The sequence below is a fragment of the Chiloscyllium plagiosum genome, chromosome 19 (assembly GCF_004010195.1).
Source record: "Chiloscyllium plagiosum isolate BGI_BamShark_2017 chromosome 19, ASM401019v2, whole genome shotgun sequence".
NCBI classification, from domain to species: domain Eukaryota; kingdom Metazoa; phylum Chordata; class Chondrichthyes; order Orectolobiformes; family Hemiscylliidae; genus Chiloscyllium; species Chiloscyllium plagiosum.
In genome coordinates, this window is record NC_057728.1 from 2,514,706 (window position 1) to 2,531,596 (window position 16,891).

The window sequence follows — 16,891 nt, forward strand, 5'->3', positions numbered from 1 at the left end:
CAGAGTTGGAAATGTGTTGCTGGAAAAGCGCAGCAGGTCAGGCAGCATCCAGGGAACAGGAGAATCGACGTTTCGGGCATTAGCCCTTCTTCAGGAATGAGGAAAGTTTGTCCAGCAGGCTAAGATAAAAGGTAGGGAGGAGGGACTTGGGGGAGGGGCGTCGGAAATGTGATAGGTAGAAAGAGGTCAAGGTGAGGGTGAAAGGTCAGACTGGGGTGGGGGCGGAGAGGTCAGGAAGAAGATTGCAGTGCAATATTCTTCCTGACCTCTCCGCCCCCACCCCAGTCTGACCTATCACCCTCACCTTGACCTCTTTCTACCTATCACATTTCCGACGTCCCTCCCCCAAGTCCCTCCTCCCTACCTTTTATCTTAGCCTGCTGGACAAACTTTCCTCATTCCTGAAGAAGGGCTTATGCTCGAAACGTCGATTCTCCTGTTCCCTGGATGCTGCCTGACCTGCTGCGCTTTTCCAGCAACACATTTTCAGCTTTCATTAGCAGGGGGATTGAGTTTAAGAGCCATGAGGTTATGCTGCAGCTCTATAAGAGTCCTGGTTAGATCATACTTGGAATATTGTGTTCAGTTCTGGTCACCTCATTATAGGTAGGAAGGATTTAGAGAGGATGCAGAGGGGATTTACCAAGATGCTGCCTGGACTGGAAGGCATGTCTTACGAAGAAAGGTTAAGGGAGCTAGGGCTTTTCTCATTAGAGCGAAGAAGGGTGAGAGGTGACTTGATAGAGGTATACAAGATGTTGAGAGGCATAGATAGAGTGGATAGACAAGAGACCTTTTCCCAGGGTGGAAATGTCTATCACGAGGGGGCATAATTTTAAAATAATTGGAGGAAGGTTTGGGGAAGATGTCAGAGGTAGATTGTTTATTCAGAGATTGGTGGGTGCATGGAATGCACTGCTAGCAGTGGCAGTAGAGTCAGATACATTAGGGACATTTAAGCAAGTCTTGGAAAGGTACATGGAAGTAAGTACATGACGGGTTTGTAAGTTAGTCTGATCTTAGAGTGGGATAAAAGGCCAGCACAACATCAAGGGCCAAAGGACCTGTACTGTGCTGTACTGTTGTATACTCTATGTTCTATATTATCATGGAGAGTGTTCCATGTGCTGGTTTCTATCTTTATGCCTCGCTACAGAAAGCAATTAAATCAGAGGTTACATGATTATGGCCAGTCATATGTAAATTACAGTGTACAACTGCACCTCTCCAAATGTCATCTTTCAGATATATAAAAAAAATTACATGCACTATAGATTGCTGTTACAAGTTAGCCACTATTTATGATCTATCACCCACGAACAAAAATACTTGTTCAACCTAGTGTATTCCATGTCTGATACCATGTTGCATGTGCTAGCATTTTTGGCTTCCACTTACAAATATTGATACAGAAAACAACTATATTAAACATTGTGTGTTAATGGCAAATCATAGTGTAGAAGTTACTGTAAATTAAAGTGTAGAAGAGTTGTGCTTCAGCTGTGGAAAGTCTTAAATGGTCTTCATCTGGAGTCCTGCCTCCAGTTGTCAGCAATTAATGCACCTCAGAATTATTTACTGGAATAAGAGCATAGAGGAAAGGTTGAAAGCAGTGTACCAACTCCATGTATCCCCATGATGATGTGGAATTCCTTTCTCAAAAAGGTATAGATTTTAGTTTGTTAAGTAAGAGATTTGGACTATGAAGCAAAGCTGATTAAATTGAGTAGAGATACTGAGGTGTTGTGACCTAATCCTGATCCTGTATATATCTAAGGCATAAGATGCACATTAGAATCAGTCTAAGATGGTGCTTTAGTGATGAATGCAGTCTTTCGAAGAGAAGGTTACCTATTCAGCAGTGAGAATGACAGGAAGACTTGATGCTTTCACTTGAGTCCTGAAGCTGGGAGTCAATGAAATAATCTCCCAGATTCAGTAAGGTTGCCAATGTGACTCACTTGTTTGAAGAGCTTCAGGGCAGAGGAGATGGCCTGGTATCCAGTGGGAGAGAGACTCACTGAGTTCCTTGTGGAGAGAGGAGAACTTCTTCAAAGTGGACATCCTTTCGCAGCATGGTTTCCAGCAACTAGAAGAAAGTGAGGATTGCAGATGCTGGAGAGTCAGTCAAAATGTGTGGCGCTAGAAAAAGCACAGTAGATCAGGCAGCATCCAAGGAGCAGGAGAGTTGACGTTTCGGGCATAAGCCCTTCATCAGGAATGTGATAAAGGGCTATGTCTGAAACGTCGACACTCCTGCTCCTCGTCTGCTGCTTGACCTGCTGTGCTTTTTCCAGCAACACAAACTTTGACTCTGACTCTCCAGCATCTGCAGTCCTCACTTTCTCCTAATGTGACTTATTTGACATTTTGTGTTTTGTTAAAATGTGTCTTAATAAGTCTTCATGGTTAGCTTTTGCAGTAACACAGAGGAAGAATGCTAGCTGTTCATTCACTTTCTAAATGCATCTGCCCTTCATCTTTTATTAGGGTAACCTTCACCACATCTATCACAATTACTTTTGATTTATTACCCTTTAAGTAGAATAAGTAAGAAAGAGCAGGATACCCAATTTTACAAGCACCTCATCCTCCATTCTTGAGCTCAATTCTTGTGTAAATATAGTATGTTACAGGATGTCCACATAACCATTCATCACGGTAAGCTAAAGGAGGAGTCAATGGCATAGTAATATTATTGTTAGACTAGTAATCCAGAGGCTTAGGCTCTAGGGACAAGAGTGGAATTTAATTTCACGGAGTTAAAAAGGAAAATCTGGATGGAAGGCCAATCTTAGTAAGGCTGACCATGAAACTAGCATCTCCAGTAACAGAAACGCCTCTCCTCTTTTAGAGAAGGAGATCTGCTGTCCTCACCTGCTCTGGTCTGTACGAGGCTGCAGATCCACAGTAATGTTTTTGACTCTTAACTCTTCTCAAAGGATGTGACAGCAAATGCTGTCATCCCATAAACAAATAAAGAAGCATCATTTCTTTAGCCTACTGGCTCAGAAAATAATAGGCACCACTCAGAATGTAATTGTGTATCACAATCGGTGAGGCATGGTGGTCTTTCAGCGATCTGTGGTGGACTTTCAACCTGGCGCAGCCTCAGCATGGACTTCCAGCCTCGAGGTGATTCCAGAATGGTGTCCTGACCTTGGGAGCCTCAATGTGAACCCAACGTGGTCTGGAGTCAAGGCCTGACACGGATTGGAAGCTGAGTGCCATCAAGGACTGGTTTGGAAGGATTGTTGTTCTGAACTTTTTATTTCTCTATTTCCTAATTTATTTCCACAATCTGTAATTCTAAATATTTTATTTCTTTTTTTCTCACTTTTTTTCCTAAAAACATGTTTTGAAGAATCTGTACCTAGGTACCTAAGATGGCACCGTAAATGGTGACTTGTAAACTTTTCACTGTGTTCATTTGATTACATGTGACAATAAAGCTTAATTCAATTCACACGAACATATGAAATTGAAGTAGGCCATTGGTCCATCATGGCTGATCTTACTGTGACCTCAATAACACATCTCCACCTACTCCCAGTAAATTTCAACTTCCTTGTTAGTCAAGAATCTATCTACCTCTGCCTCAAAAATAATCAATGCTTCTACCACTCTCTGGCAAAAAGAGTTCCACAGATCCACAAGTCTCAGAGAAAAAAAGCTCTCCTGATTTCGGTCTTAAGTGGAATGACGCCTTATTTTTAAACTGCATTCCCTAAATCTAGTCTTTCCCATAAGGGAAAGCATCTGGTCAGAGTCCAACATGAAAATTCCCCATATATTATTATATGCTTCAACCCTTTTATCACAGGCATCACTCGAGTGTCTCTTCTCTGACTACTTTGAATGCATTTACACCATCCCTTAAGTAAGGAGTCCAAAATGTATTGTATTCCAGATGTGACCCCACCAATATTGTGTACAACTGATGTAAAACATGGCCTTGCAATAAACATTCAATTTGTCTTCCTAGATGATCAGGTGGTCACTGAATCAAAATCATATGGACCGTACAGCGTCCTCGGGTAAGACAAAGGGTGGAGGGGTTTGCTTTTTAACTTGTGGTGCACGGACATTGCAACCCTAGGCAGCCATTGCTCCCCAAACCTTGAATTCCTCACCATCAAATGCTGCCCCTTCCATCTACCATGGCAATTTACTGCCGCTATACCGCCGTGCTGTGCACATACCGCCACAAACAAAGGTTGAGGAAGCTCTGGATGTGCTGTACTCCACCACAAACACCCTGGGGACGGAACACCCTGAGGCCCTGTTTATTATAAATGGCGACTTCAGTCAAGCCAATCTAAGGAAGGTATTGCCCAAGTACCACCAGAACATTACCTGCCCCACCAGGGGCCCAAACATTTTAGACATCTGTGAAAGATGCCTACCGCTCCATCCCCCACCCTCATTTCAGGAACTCCGACCATAATGCCACATTTCTTCTCCCAGCTTACAGGCAAACGCTCAAGCTGGAGACCCCTTCACGGATACAGGTCCAGTGCTGGTCAGATGAGACAGAAGATCAACTCCGGTGCTGTCTGGAATCAGCTGAATGGGCAATGTTAAAACAGTCTGCAAGTTCCTTGAGTGCGCCACCACCATTACAGACTTTATCAGCAATTGTGTAGAGGACTGCATACTGAGGAAGTCAATGCGGGTGTTCCCCAACAGGAAACCCTGGATGAATCAGGACATACAGAATCTGCTATGAGGCCTTCAGGTCAGGAGACCTACTCAAATATAACGATTCCTTGTATGACCTTCCCAGAACCACTAAGACAGCCAAGGACCAATACCGGTCCAAACTAGACCCCAGACAGACACCTGGTGACTATGTCAAGGACTGAATGATGCCACAGGTTCTAAAGAGACAGTGCAAGATAGCAGACAATGACACATCCCTCCCAGATCGTCTCAACGCCTTCTACACTCGCTTTGAGCAGAATTTTGGCAGAGAGGTAATACCTATTCCAACAAGTCCTAACGAACCTATCCCAACAGTCCCTGCACCAGAGGTCAGATCAGTTTTCCTTCGTGTGAAGCCAAGGAAAGCGATGGACCAGACGAAGTACCAGGCCATGCACTCAGGGCATGTACAGATCAACTGACAGAGGTCTTCTCAGACATTTTCAACCTCTCCCTGCAGCAGGCCACTGTCCCTGCTTGTTTCAAGGGGGCCAGATTCATCTGTAAAGAAGAAGGCTTATGAAGCATGTCTCAATGACTACCTTCCAGTGGTCATGAATTGCATTGAAAGGCTGGTCATAGCATCAATCAACTCCAGCCTCCCCACTACTCTTGACCCACTCCAATTTGCCAATCGGACCAACCGATCTACGTCAGATGTCATATAATTTGCCCTTCTCTCCTCCCTAGAACAGCTTGACACCAAGAACAGCTATGTAAGAATCCTACTCATTGACTACAGTTCAGCCTTCAACACTATTATCCCCTCGAGACTGATTACTAAACTTAGTGATCTCAGACTAAGTCCCACTCTCTGCAACTGGATCCTCAGTTTCCTGATGTACAGGCCACAACCATTGAAGACTGTGGGCAATATTTCATCCTCACTAACACTCAACACTGGAGCCCACAAGGGTACTCAGCCTCCTACTGTATCACTGTATCCCCAAATACCAGACTAATGCCATTTACAAGTTCGGCAATGACACCACCATAGTCAAATCTTAGATGATGATGAAACAGACTACAGACGGGAGGTGGAAGACGTGGAAAAATGGTTCACTGAGAACAACCTAGCTCTCAATGCCAGTAAAACCTACGCTAAAAATCACACAACACCAGGTTATAGTCCAACAGGTTTAATTGGAAGCACACTAGCTTTTGGAGCGACGCTCCTTCATCACACAATCACCTGATGAAGGAGCGTCGCTCCGAAAGCTAGTGTGCTTCCAATTAAACCTGTTGGACTATAACCTGGTGTTGTGTGATTTTTACTTTGTACACCCCAGTCCAACACCAGCATCTCCGAATCAGTAAAACCAAGGAATTCATTATTGACTTTCGGCAGGATGTTACTCATGTGCCCCTCTCCCACACATTAACAGCACAGAGGTGGAGCAAGTGGAGAGTGTCAAACTCCTGGGAGTGATCATCCACAACAAGCTCTCTTGGACTCTTCATGCGGACGCACTGGTTACAAAGGCCCAACAATGTCTCTTCTTCCTCAGACAACTGAGGAAATTTGGCATGACAGTGAATACCCTTGCCAATTTTTATAGGTGTGCCATCGAGAGCATTCTGATGGATGTATCACTATCTGGTATGGGAACTGTACCATTCAAGATTGGAGACAGTTACAGAGAGTGGTGAACTCAGCCCGGACAATCACAAAGGCCAACCTCCCATCTATAGAATCCATCTACCAGGCCCGCTGTCAAGGAAAGGCTGCCAGCATTCTCAAAGATCCATTCCACGCTGGCAATGTTTTTCTGCAACCTCTATCATCGGGGAGAAGATACAGAAACCTGAACACATGCGCTAGCCTGTTTCAAAACAGTTTCTCCCCTACTGTTGTTAGAATACTGAATGGACTCACAAACTCTTAATATTCGCCTGTACCTGTGTTTTTGTTTTTGCAGCTGTTTACCTATTTCTTACTTATCTTAGATTACTTACAGTGTGGAAACAGGCCCTTCGGCCCAACAAGTCCACACCGACCCTCCAAAGAGCAACCCATCCAGACCCATTCCCCTACACGTAAAACTACGGGCAATTTAGCATGGCCAATTCGCCTAACCTGCACATTTTTGAACGGTGGGACGAAACCAGAGCAAATCCACACAGACAGTTGCCTGAGGCGGGAATTGAATATGGGTCTCTGGCACTGTGAGATAGCAGTGCTAACCACTATGCCACTGTGCTATTTAACTATGTGATCTGCCTGTATTGCTTGAGTACATGTGACAATAAATTCAATTCAATGTGTAGAGTTATGAGATTAGGGTGAGAGAATGACACAAAGCCAAATTGCTCATTTTGAGAACTATGCAGAAATAAGGTCCAAATGACTTTCTTCTGTATCGTAACAGTCCTGTGATTCTGTAATCATTTGCGACATCTGCAAACTAACTTTTTGTGGCTCATGTACCAGGACACCCAGATTCCTATGTACCTCATAGTTGTCCTGTAGAAGCTGCTGCACAGTTAATTCCCAACTATGACCCAACAACTCACAGTCCAGTCAGGGCTGGTCCGCATCTCTCTGGTAGGTCCATTCTTCAGGATGGTACTGGGTGCCTGTTCTGGAGCTAGGTGCTGTAGGCCTGATCTCAAGATGGCTTTCCTGCAAGATAAAGGAAATACTTAAGCATTTGACCAGCAAAAGATGCTCACATGAGCGATAAAGATCTTGGCAAGCTATAAGTGGGAGGGGGCTGAACTTTCCCCAGGACAGGTCCTTGTATAAAGCTAGGCTTGACCTCTCCAGATGATATCATCCTGAAATCATCAGGAATTAAATGTTAATCTCCAGGACTCTGCTGTGAGCATCAAAAACCATAGCAGCACTTAAAACAAACAAAACACTTTTATTTACAATTAGCTACCAGCTGTAAAAATATTGTGGATGGGATAAAAGCTGTTTGACAGGGTGAGGGGTTGTGGGAGGAGCTCATGTGATTTAACTACCATGAAAATGTCTAACCAGAGGTGATGGACCTATACAAACCTCGAGGAACTTTCACAAGTCAATGTAAAGTTTTGATTTCTGCAGGTGTAGTTATAATGAGCTTTTGTTTAACAACAACAATTTTGATTTATGTTGCTGCTTTCATGTAGTAAAATGTGTGAAGGACTTATCAGGATTGGTTAATAAACAAACCTTGACAGCAATATGCATTCTTAAAGAATTGGGGCCAATGGCCAAAATTCATCAAACAGTTCAGAGGTCAGTCTGTAAGTTTGAAAGTTTGTTTTCAGACGTTTCATTACCATTCGTAACATCATCAGTGAGAGTCTCTGGTGAAGCACTGGTGGTATGCCCCACCTCTCTATTTATAGGTCTTGGTTCCTTAAGAAGCGAACTTACAGACTTTTCATCAATCTGAGCTACAAATCTTCTCAAAAATCGCTAGTTAAGAGGTCAGTTGCAGGGGTTAGCTTCAAGGAGGAAAGAGAAGTAGAGAGAGACAGAGAGGTTCATAAAAGAAATTCTAACACTTATGGCTTTGGCAGCTGAAGGGACAAGAACCCTAAGTGTGGAGTGCTTAAAATCAGGGATGTACAAGAGGCGACTAACTTGCGAAACTGAGCTATTGCAATGGAGATGGTGCTTTGGAGATTACAGAGACTGGGAATTAGATTACAAGTTTGACATCTTCAGTCTTGATCAGTAGTCCTCATTAGGCAGGTGGAAGATAGACCAGAAGAAGAGGAGGAAGACCAGGGAAGAGTTCCTTAACACCTCAGTTGGAGAGCAGAGTGCTGCCCCACCACTTTAACAAGACCAAAACATTTTATGCCATCATCAAGTTTGTCCTCTGGTGTTAGTGAACCATTCCCAGTTGTCACAGCTGGTGTTGGTAGGTTTGTGGATGACACCAAAATTTCATAGTTCTTTAAAATTAGAGTTGCAGGTAGATAGGATAGTGAGTTGAAAAATGTGGTGCTGGAAAAGCACAGCAGGCCAGGCAGCATCCAAGGAGCAGGAGCATCTGTAGTCCTCACTTTCTCCTAGATAGGATAGTGAAAAAGGCATTTGGTATTCTTTCCTTTATTGGTCAGAAGATTGACTACAGGAGTTGTGAGGTCATGTTGCGGCTATATAGGACGTTGTTTAGGCCACTTTGGAATATTATGTGCAATTCTGGTATGTGGCCTATCGGAAGGATGTTATGAAACTTGAAAGGATTCAGAAAAGATTTACAAGAATGTTGCCAGGTTGGAGGATTTGAGCTATAGGGGGAGGTATGATAGGATGGGGCTGTTTTCCCTGGAGTGTTGGAGGCTGAGGGGTGACGTTATAGAGGTTTACAAAATCATGAAGGGCATGGATAGTATAAATAGACAAAGTCTTTTCCTGGGGTGGGTGAGTCCAGAACTAGATGGCATAGGTTTAGGGTGAGAGGGAAAAGATATAAAAGGGACCTAAAGGGCAACTTTTTCATGCAGAGACTGAAGCAGGTATGGAATGAGCTGCCAGAGGAAGTGGTGGAGGCTGGTACAATTGCAGCATTGAAAAGACATCTGGATGAGTATATGAATGGGAAGAGTTTAAGAGGGGTATGGGCCAAGTGCTGGCAAATGGGATTAGATTATCTTAGGATATCTGGTCAGCATGGGCGAGTTGGACCAAAGGGTCTGTGCTGTTCCATGCTGTACAGCCCTATAACTCCACGACTAATAATCCAGAGGTCCAAGCCAATGCTGTGGGATACTGGTGCTTTTGACAGTTGATGAACAATAAATAACTTTGAAATTGAAAGCTAGTCTTGCTGATAGTGACAATGAACCTCTCATCAATGCTTGTTAAAAGCCTGTCTGGTTCACAATATTCTTTAGGAAAGGAAATCTGCATCCTTGCCTGTCTGGCCTAAAAGTGACTCCAAATGCACAGCAATGTGGTTGACTCTTGACTGTCTTCTGAAATAGTCGAGCAAGTCATTCAGTTCAAGGGCAATGGGGATGACAGCAAATGCAGATCTTGCCAAGTGGGTGCTCATATCCCACGACAGAATAAATGAAAAAAACAAGATACCAATCTGTGGGTAATGTTGGACATGGAAGCTTGTAGGTAGGTTGAAGCTGTGCTCTTCTAGCAGCACTAATCCAAAAAATGAAGCTGGAGGAGGTAAGAGAATTGCTGGGGCCAAGACTATGAAGGGATTTGACATAAAGGATGAGAATTTTATATTTCAGTTTGTGAAACAGAAAGCCAATATCAGAAGCTCATGTACATGTACTGTGATGTACGTTTGTGCATAGGCAGTAAGGTTTAGAACAAGCTTGAGTTCATGGAGCACAGAAAATGTAATGTCAGCCAGGAGTACAATGGAATTGTCATATTTGGAAGTAACGAAGACATGGATGAGGGCTTCAGCAGCAGATGAGATGTGTTTGGACAGAATCCAACAATGTTATGGAGTCGAAGGCATACAGACATATTGAAGACAGATACCCTTCTTGGGGTTAAACACAATACTAAAGCTGACTGTAGATCAGATTCAGCTGTTAGGCCCTCTGTTACAGAATAGCCTCAAGCTTTCATTATTCAGGCTGTTCTATGACAGGGGCAGTACTTGGAGAAACACCACAAACATACATTATACACAGAGGCTAGCAGTGAGGGAAGTAAATGCCAAAATAAACAAGGAAGTATCTTTGTTACTATGGGAACACACACTATAATGGGTTAAAGAAGTCAGCTAATATTTAGGCATTCAAAGCATCAGGGAGGAGAAAGCTAAGACTGAAAATAGTGTAGATCAGAGTCAAGAGTGTGATGCTCGAAAAGTACAGCAGATCAGGCAGCATCCAAGGAGCAGGAGAATCAACGTTTCGGGCATAAGCCCTTCATCAGGGTTTCCCATGAAGCTAGACAGTGTGAACTGTGACTTAACCAGATGGAACTGGTCAACATGAATCTTAAATTAACCAGAGGGAGCTGGCCAGAATGAAAAGAGCTTCTTTTGAGTATTTGTCCCAACATTGGGTTTGCTCTGCAGTACTGATCATCTGTGTGCTACAGTCAGACCAAGTATGGAGATGTGTACTGTTCTGTTTTCTTTAATTCTTTCAGAGGGATATGGACATAACTGGTTAGGCCACCATTTATTACCCATCACTAATTGCCCTTAAGAAGGTAGTAATTAGCTGCCTTCTTGAACCACTGTTGTTCTTGGGGTATTGGTACACTCAAAGTGCTCTTAAGGCAGATGTTTGAGGAGTTTTTTGTAATTTCTGGCTTGCTTTTATAGTCACTATATTTATATGATTAGCTCAGTTCAGGACCTGGTCATTGATAACTCCCAGGATGAAGATGTTTGGGAATTCCATGATAGTAATGCTATTGAATGTCAGGAGGAGATTTTCTCTTTATGGAGGTGGTCATTGCCTGGCACATGAGTGGCTTGAATGTTAGTTGCTGTCAGCAGTTATGCTATATGATGATCATACTCTGATATTCCTTCCACCCTTGCTGCCTCACTAGTTTCATTATCAGGTCTCTCCTGATCATTCCTAAGCTCTTTCCATGTCCAGAAACCACAGCCTGCTTCTGTATAACATATATCCAGCCACCAAGCTGCATCACTCTCAGTGTCTGTATAGCTGTTTACTGCCTTTTCATGTATCCTCCTAGACTTTTTGCCAGGCTTCTCATGTACCTCATTCAAACCTCAATCCAGCTGTTACCAGCCTTTGAACAGCTGGTTTTCCGCATCTTCAGGGGAATATGGTGACTTAATGGGAACATCAGTTAATTCAGAGGCTAAGGCTTTAGGAACATGGGTTCAAATCCCATCAGAGCAACTGGTGCAGTTTAAATTCAATGAATAAAGTCAAGGAATGAACAATAGCTTCATGATCATCCTTACTCAGATTAGTATTGATTCTGGTAAAGATCTGTCTGGTCCATTGATGGTTTACAGAACATAGAACATAAAAAAGTACAGCACAGAACAGGCCCTTCGGCCCACAATGTTGTTCAAGGATTATTCCTAATCTAAAATAAAATAACCTAACCTACACAGCCTTCAATTCACTGTTGCCCATGTGCATGTCCAGCAGTCGCTTAAATGTCCCTAATATCTCTGCTTCCACCACCACTGCTGGCAACACATTCTATGTATTCACATCTCTCTGCGTAAAGAACCTACCTCTGATGTCTCCTCTATACCTTCCTCCTAATATCTTAAAACTATGACCCCTTGTGCCAGTCAATCCTGCCCTGGGGAAAAGTCTCTGGTTATTGTCCTTAGGTCCAAGTCTGGCCTACATGTCATGATTCGGAGATGCCGGTGTTGGACTGGGGTGTACAAAGTTAAAAATCACACCACACCAGGTTATAATCCAATAGGTTTAATTGGAAGCACACTAACTTTCGGAGCGACGCTCCTTCATCAGGTGACAATCACCTGATGAAAGAGCATCGCTCCGAAAGCTAGTGTGCTTCCAATTAAACCTGTTGGATTATAACCTGGTGTTGTGTGATTTTTAACTCTGGCCTACATGTGACTGGGTCATAATCTGGAATTCCTTCCCTAACAGTGTGTGTGCCTAACCTTCATGCACTGAAGTGGTTCAAGAATGTAGCTCATCACCACCTTCACAAGAGCATTTAGGGATGGGCAACAAATGCTAAGCCAACCAGTTACACTGACAAAAGAATTTTAATCAAGCTGTCAACCTTATTTCCCTCGATGTTCCCATGATAATGTCTTTGTCTCATTTCTATTTAGCTATTTGAAATAAATACTGTAGGAATTGATAATTGAAATGTTATCCCCAACAGTCCAGAGATCAGGAAAATGCCTTTTTGGAACAACTTGGCATTTCCAGCTGGGATTTTCTAACTCTTCAACGCAATGCCTGAACTTCATTGTAAAATATTTGATCAGAATTGGTGAATATTCTCTCTTTGGCAGTTCCTGTAACTTGCAAAAATCTCACGAGAAAGGAGCATTAACAGATCACAGCATGGATTATCCTAATTTTTAATGATATTAAGAATAAATTAATATGTTGGCTTTTTCTCACTTGAGGTGTCAATGGCAGGGTTGCTGACAGATGGAGGGCTAAGGGACAGACTGGCATATTTCACACACCATGTAAGTAGCTATTAGTGGCGTCACACAAATAGCTGTGAAATTCAAGGAATTCTGAAGCTCAATTGTCGCTGCCCCAGGGATGAGCTGTTAGACAAATTAATCAAACCAAATTCTTCCAACAGTTCTGATCCTTTTCAGAGCACCGGCAGACAAAGCAAGAGATTAGTAGGGCAAATAGCATTTTACACTGTTGAAAGGGGGTGGAAGTACAACAGTAAGAAAGTTTTGCAAGCATGATGTAGAGTTTTATTAAAGACTACACCTGGAGTACTGTGGTAAGCTTCCTTATCCAAGTAGGAGCAAGCTTGCTTTAAAAGATCTGAAACAAATCTTAGATCGATACGTAAAATGTGAGGATTTGTTCATTGTGGAAACTCTGGAGTTTAGAAGAGAATGATCTAATTGAAATGTATGGAATTCTTAGCAGGTTCAATGGAGTAGATTCTGAGGGGCAGTCTCCCCTCGGGCTGGGAACCATAGCCTCTGAATGAGATATTGGCTATTTCAGACTGAGAAGAAGAGAATTGTTTTCACTTAGGGGTTTGAGAGTGGAATTCTGAGCTCCATGTGGTTGTGGATGCTCTGTTCATTATTGAGTATAATCAAGATAGCGGTCAGTAGATTTTTCAGGCATTAAGGGAATCAAGGGCTCTGGGAATAGGACTGGAAAGTGGAGTTGTCATAGAAGGTCAATCATAATCACATTGAATGACAATGCTGTTCAAGGAGCCAGTATGGCCTACTCCGGCTCCTCTTTCTTCTTTGAATGCTCTCATAAGTGTCAAACACTGCAATATTCAAGTACTCCCAAATTCAATTATCACACAGCGACATGCAAATATCCCCAACATATAAAACTAAACATCCTAACTTCCCCATTGCACATTGTTAAATGCAAGTTATACCAATGAATAGGGTGGCAGGCTTAGAGAGAAGTTAAAAATAAAGCTTAAAGAACTGAAAACAATAAGATAAGAACAAACAAAACCTGCAGGGGTGGTGGTGTTGTGATACTGTGTCACTAGTGACCCAGGTTCTAAACCCACCACAGCAATGGTGGAATTTAAATTCACTGAACCAATCTATGATGTCAATAATTGTGACTCCTACAACTATCACCAATTGTTATAAAAACCTGGTTGGTTCACTAACATTCTTTATGGAAGGCAATCTGCCATCCTTACCTGATTTGGTCTACATGTGATTCCAGACCGAAAGCAATGTGGTTCATTTTTAACTGCTTCCTGAAATGGCCTCAGAAACCACTCAGATCAACAGCAATTAGGAATTGGCAACAAATACTGGTCTTGGGAGTGGCATCTACATCCCATGAAAGGAATAGATTTTAAAATGCAATGTTAACAGTAACAAATAATATGAGTACTTCAAAATTCAAAACAAATTAAGGAAATAAAAAATTAACTAATTAAAACATGCCAGACATGATTAAAATAATGCAATTTACCACTGTGCCTCAGAGGGCTCTTTCAAAGGCAGGCAAAGTCTATTTCTGGGACTCTGGGTCTATACTTAACATATGAGGATCATTTGATCATTCTGGGTCTATTCTCGATGGAGTTTAGAAGGACGAGGGGGGATCTAATTGAATCATACAGAATACTGAATGGCCTGGAGAGATTAGATGTTGGGAAGATGTTTCCATTGGGAGGAGAGACTAGGACTTGCGGGCATAGCCTTAAGTGTAAAGGAAAAACCTTTTAGAATGGAGATGAGGAGAAACTTCTTCAGCCAGTGGTGAATCAATGGAATTCATTGCCACAGAAGGATGTGGAGGCCAGGTCACTGAGTATAATTAAGACTGAGATAGATTGGTTCTTGAGTATCAAGGGTTATCAAGAGGAGAAAGTGGGAGGATGGGGATGAGAAACTTATCAGCCATGGTTGAATGGCGGAGCAAGTTCGATTGACTGAATAGCCCAATTTCTGCTCCTGTGTCTTATGATCTTATGGTTAACAGTTGTACACATAAAAGTATGTAGTACAGGCATAAAGTAGGTGAATCAAATGTGAAAAATTTAGCTCAACATATTTGGCATCACTGAGGCCTTGAGACAAATTGCATAGCTAAAAGATAAATATTCCTGTGCGTAAGTAGGAAAAGAGGGATCAGAAAAGCTGGATTTGCAATATTGAGAAAAGACACTAATATGAGGAAGAAGGGATATAACCTAGAGGTAAGTTAGTAGATACTCTGGATTTTACAAGGAGATTATATTTGCTGCAGTTAAGAAAATTGAGGGGGATCTCATATAAACCTATAAAATTCTAATAGGACTAGACAGGGTACATGCAAGAATTCAGTTCCCAATGACCAGGGAGTCCAGAACCAGGGGTTACAGTCTAAAGATGTGGGTTAGATTTTAGGACTGAGATGAGGAGAGATATCTTCAACCAAAGAGTGATGAACGTAAGGAATTCTCTGTCACAGAACTTGGTTTTAGACACAGTTCTTAGGGCTAAAAGGATCAAAGTGGTGAAAGTGGGAACAGGGTACTGAGTCAGATGATCAGTCTACTTCTGCTCCTCTGATCCTATTTTCTATAGTGTCTATATGATGCGTTTTCTACAATCCAATTAAGCTCATGGACTCAGAAGTCAACTGGACCACACTGGATCAGCAGGTCAAATTGATTCTGAGCCTCAGCTTTGACGAAGGGTCAGTTAGACTCGAAACGTCAGCTCTTTTCTCTCCTTACAGATACTGCCAGACCTGCTGAGATTTTCCAGCATTTTCTCTTTTGGTCTCTTTTTTTTTGTTATGTTCACAGGATGTGAGTGTCACATCCCTAATTATCCAGAAAGCAGCACCACATTGCTGTGGCATAATGGTTACATGGTCACCACTGGGCTAACTTCTTATTCCAGTTGTTTTTCTTAAATTCAAATTTCATCATCTGCCACAGTAGGATTTGAATACACATCCTCCAAACATTAGTCTGGGCGTTCTGGATTACTAGTCAGTGACATAACCATGATGCCAGCCCCCCTCGCCCACAATGGCAGCTGTGTAGCCCTAGCAGTGCCAGGATTGAGTGGTAGCCACTGCTGGAACTGCGATCAATCTCCATGGAAGAAAAACCATGGAGACTGGACTTCAAGCTAAATGCAAATCGACAGGCCTAGCGGAGAAAGCTCAGTGAAAGGAGTGTAAGAGTTATGGAGCAAGGTTAAAAGGTGGAGGGTTAAAAGGGTGGAGGGTTAAAAGGCTGGTCTGATCCGGTCTGAGGGTTGGTTCTCATGGGCCCAGGGGAGCTACTAAAGGGTTTAAGCTTCTTCTCTGACAGTGGCTTGTCTAGTAAAAGTTGGGTATCTCTGACATCCTCTGCCACAAATAAAGTAAAGGCAGATATAGAATATGGCCCTGAAGTAACCAATAAATCTTTCCAGAAGTAAGATATAAATGATTTGAATGTGAACATAGGAGGTATAGTTAATAATTTTGCAGGTGATACCAAAATTGGAGGTGTAGTGGACAGCGAAGAAGGTTACAAGAGTACAAGAGGATCTTGATCAGATGGGCCAAGGCCAAAGAGTGGCAGATGGAATTTAATTTAGATAAATGTGAGGTGCCGCATTTTGGAAAGGCAAATCAGGGCAGGACTTACACACTTAATGGTAAGGTCCTATGGAATGTTACTGAACAAAGACACCTTGGAGTGCAGGTTCATAGTTCTTTGAAAGTGGAGTCTCAAGTAGATAGGCTAGTGAAGAAGGCATTTAGTATGCTTTCCTTTATTGGTCAGAGCATTGAGTATGGGATTTGGGAGGTCATGTTGTGGCTGTATAGGACATTAGTTAGGCCACTTTTGGAATATTATGTGCAATTCTTGTGTCCCTTCTGTAGGAAGGATGTTGTGAAACTTGAAAGGGTTCAGAAAAGATTTACAGGGATGTTGCCAGGGTTGGAGGGTTTGAGATATAGGAAGAGGCTGAATAGGCTGGGGGTGTTTTCCCTGGAACGTCCGAGATTGAGAGTTGACCTTATAGAAGTGTATTAAAACTATGAGGGGCATGGATAGGATAAATAGACAAGGTCTTTTCCCTGGGTTGGGGGAGTCCAG

General features: G+C 42.6%; 1 protein-coding gene across 3 annotated transcripts in view; it reads right to left on the bottom strand.

Moving 5' to 3' along the window:
• Positions 1-16,891, bottom strand: part of dgki (diacylglycerol kinase, iota) — a 253,041-nt gene that overhangs the window by 195,622 nt on the left and 40,528 nt on the right. For all 3 annotated transcript variants that reach the window (XM_043708943.1, XM_043708942.1, XM_043708940.1), the window contains exon 2: positions 7,219-7,327. In XM_043708943.1, the coding sequence (XP_043564878.1) occupies positions 7,219-7,327 (109 nt within the window). The remainder of the gene's footprint in view (positions 1-7,218; positions 7,328-16,891) is intronic.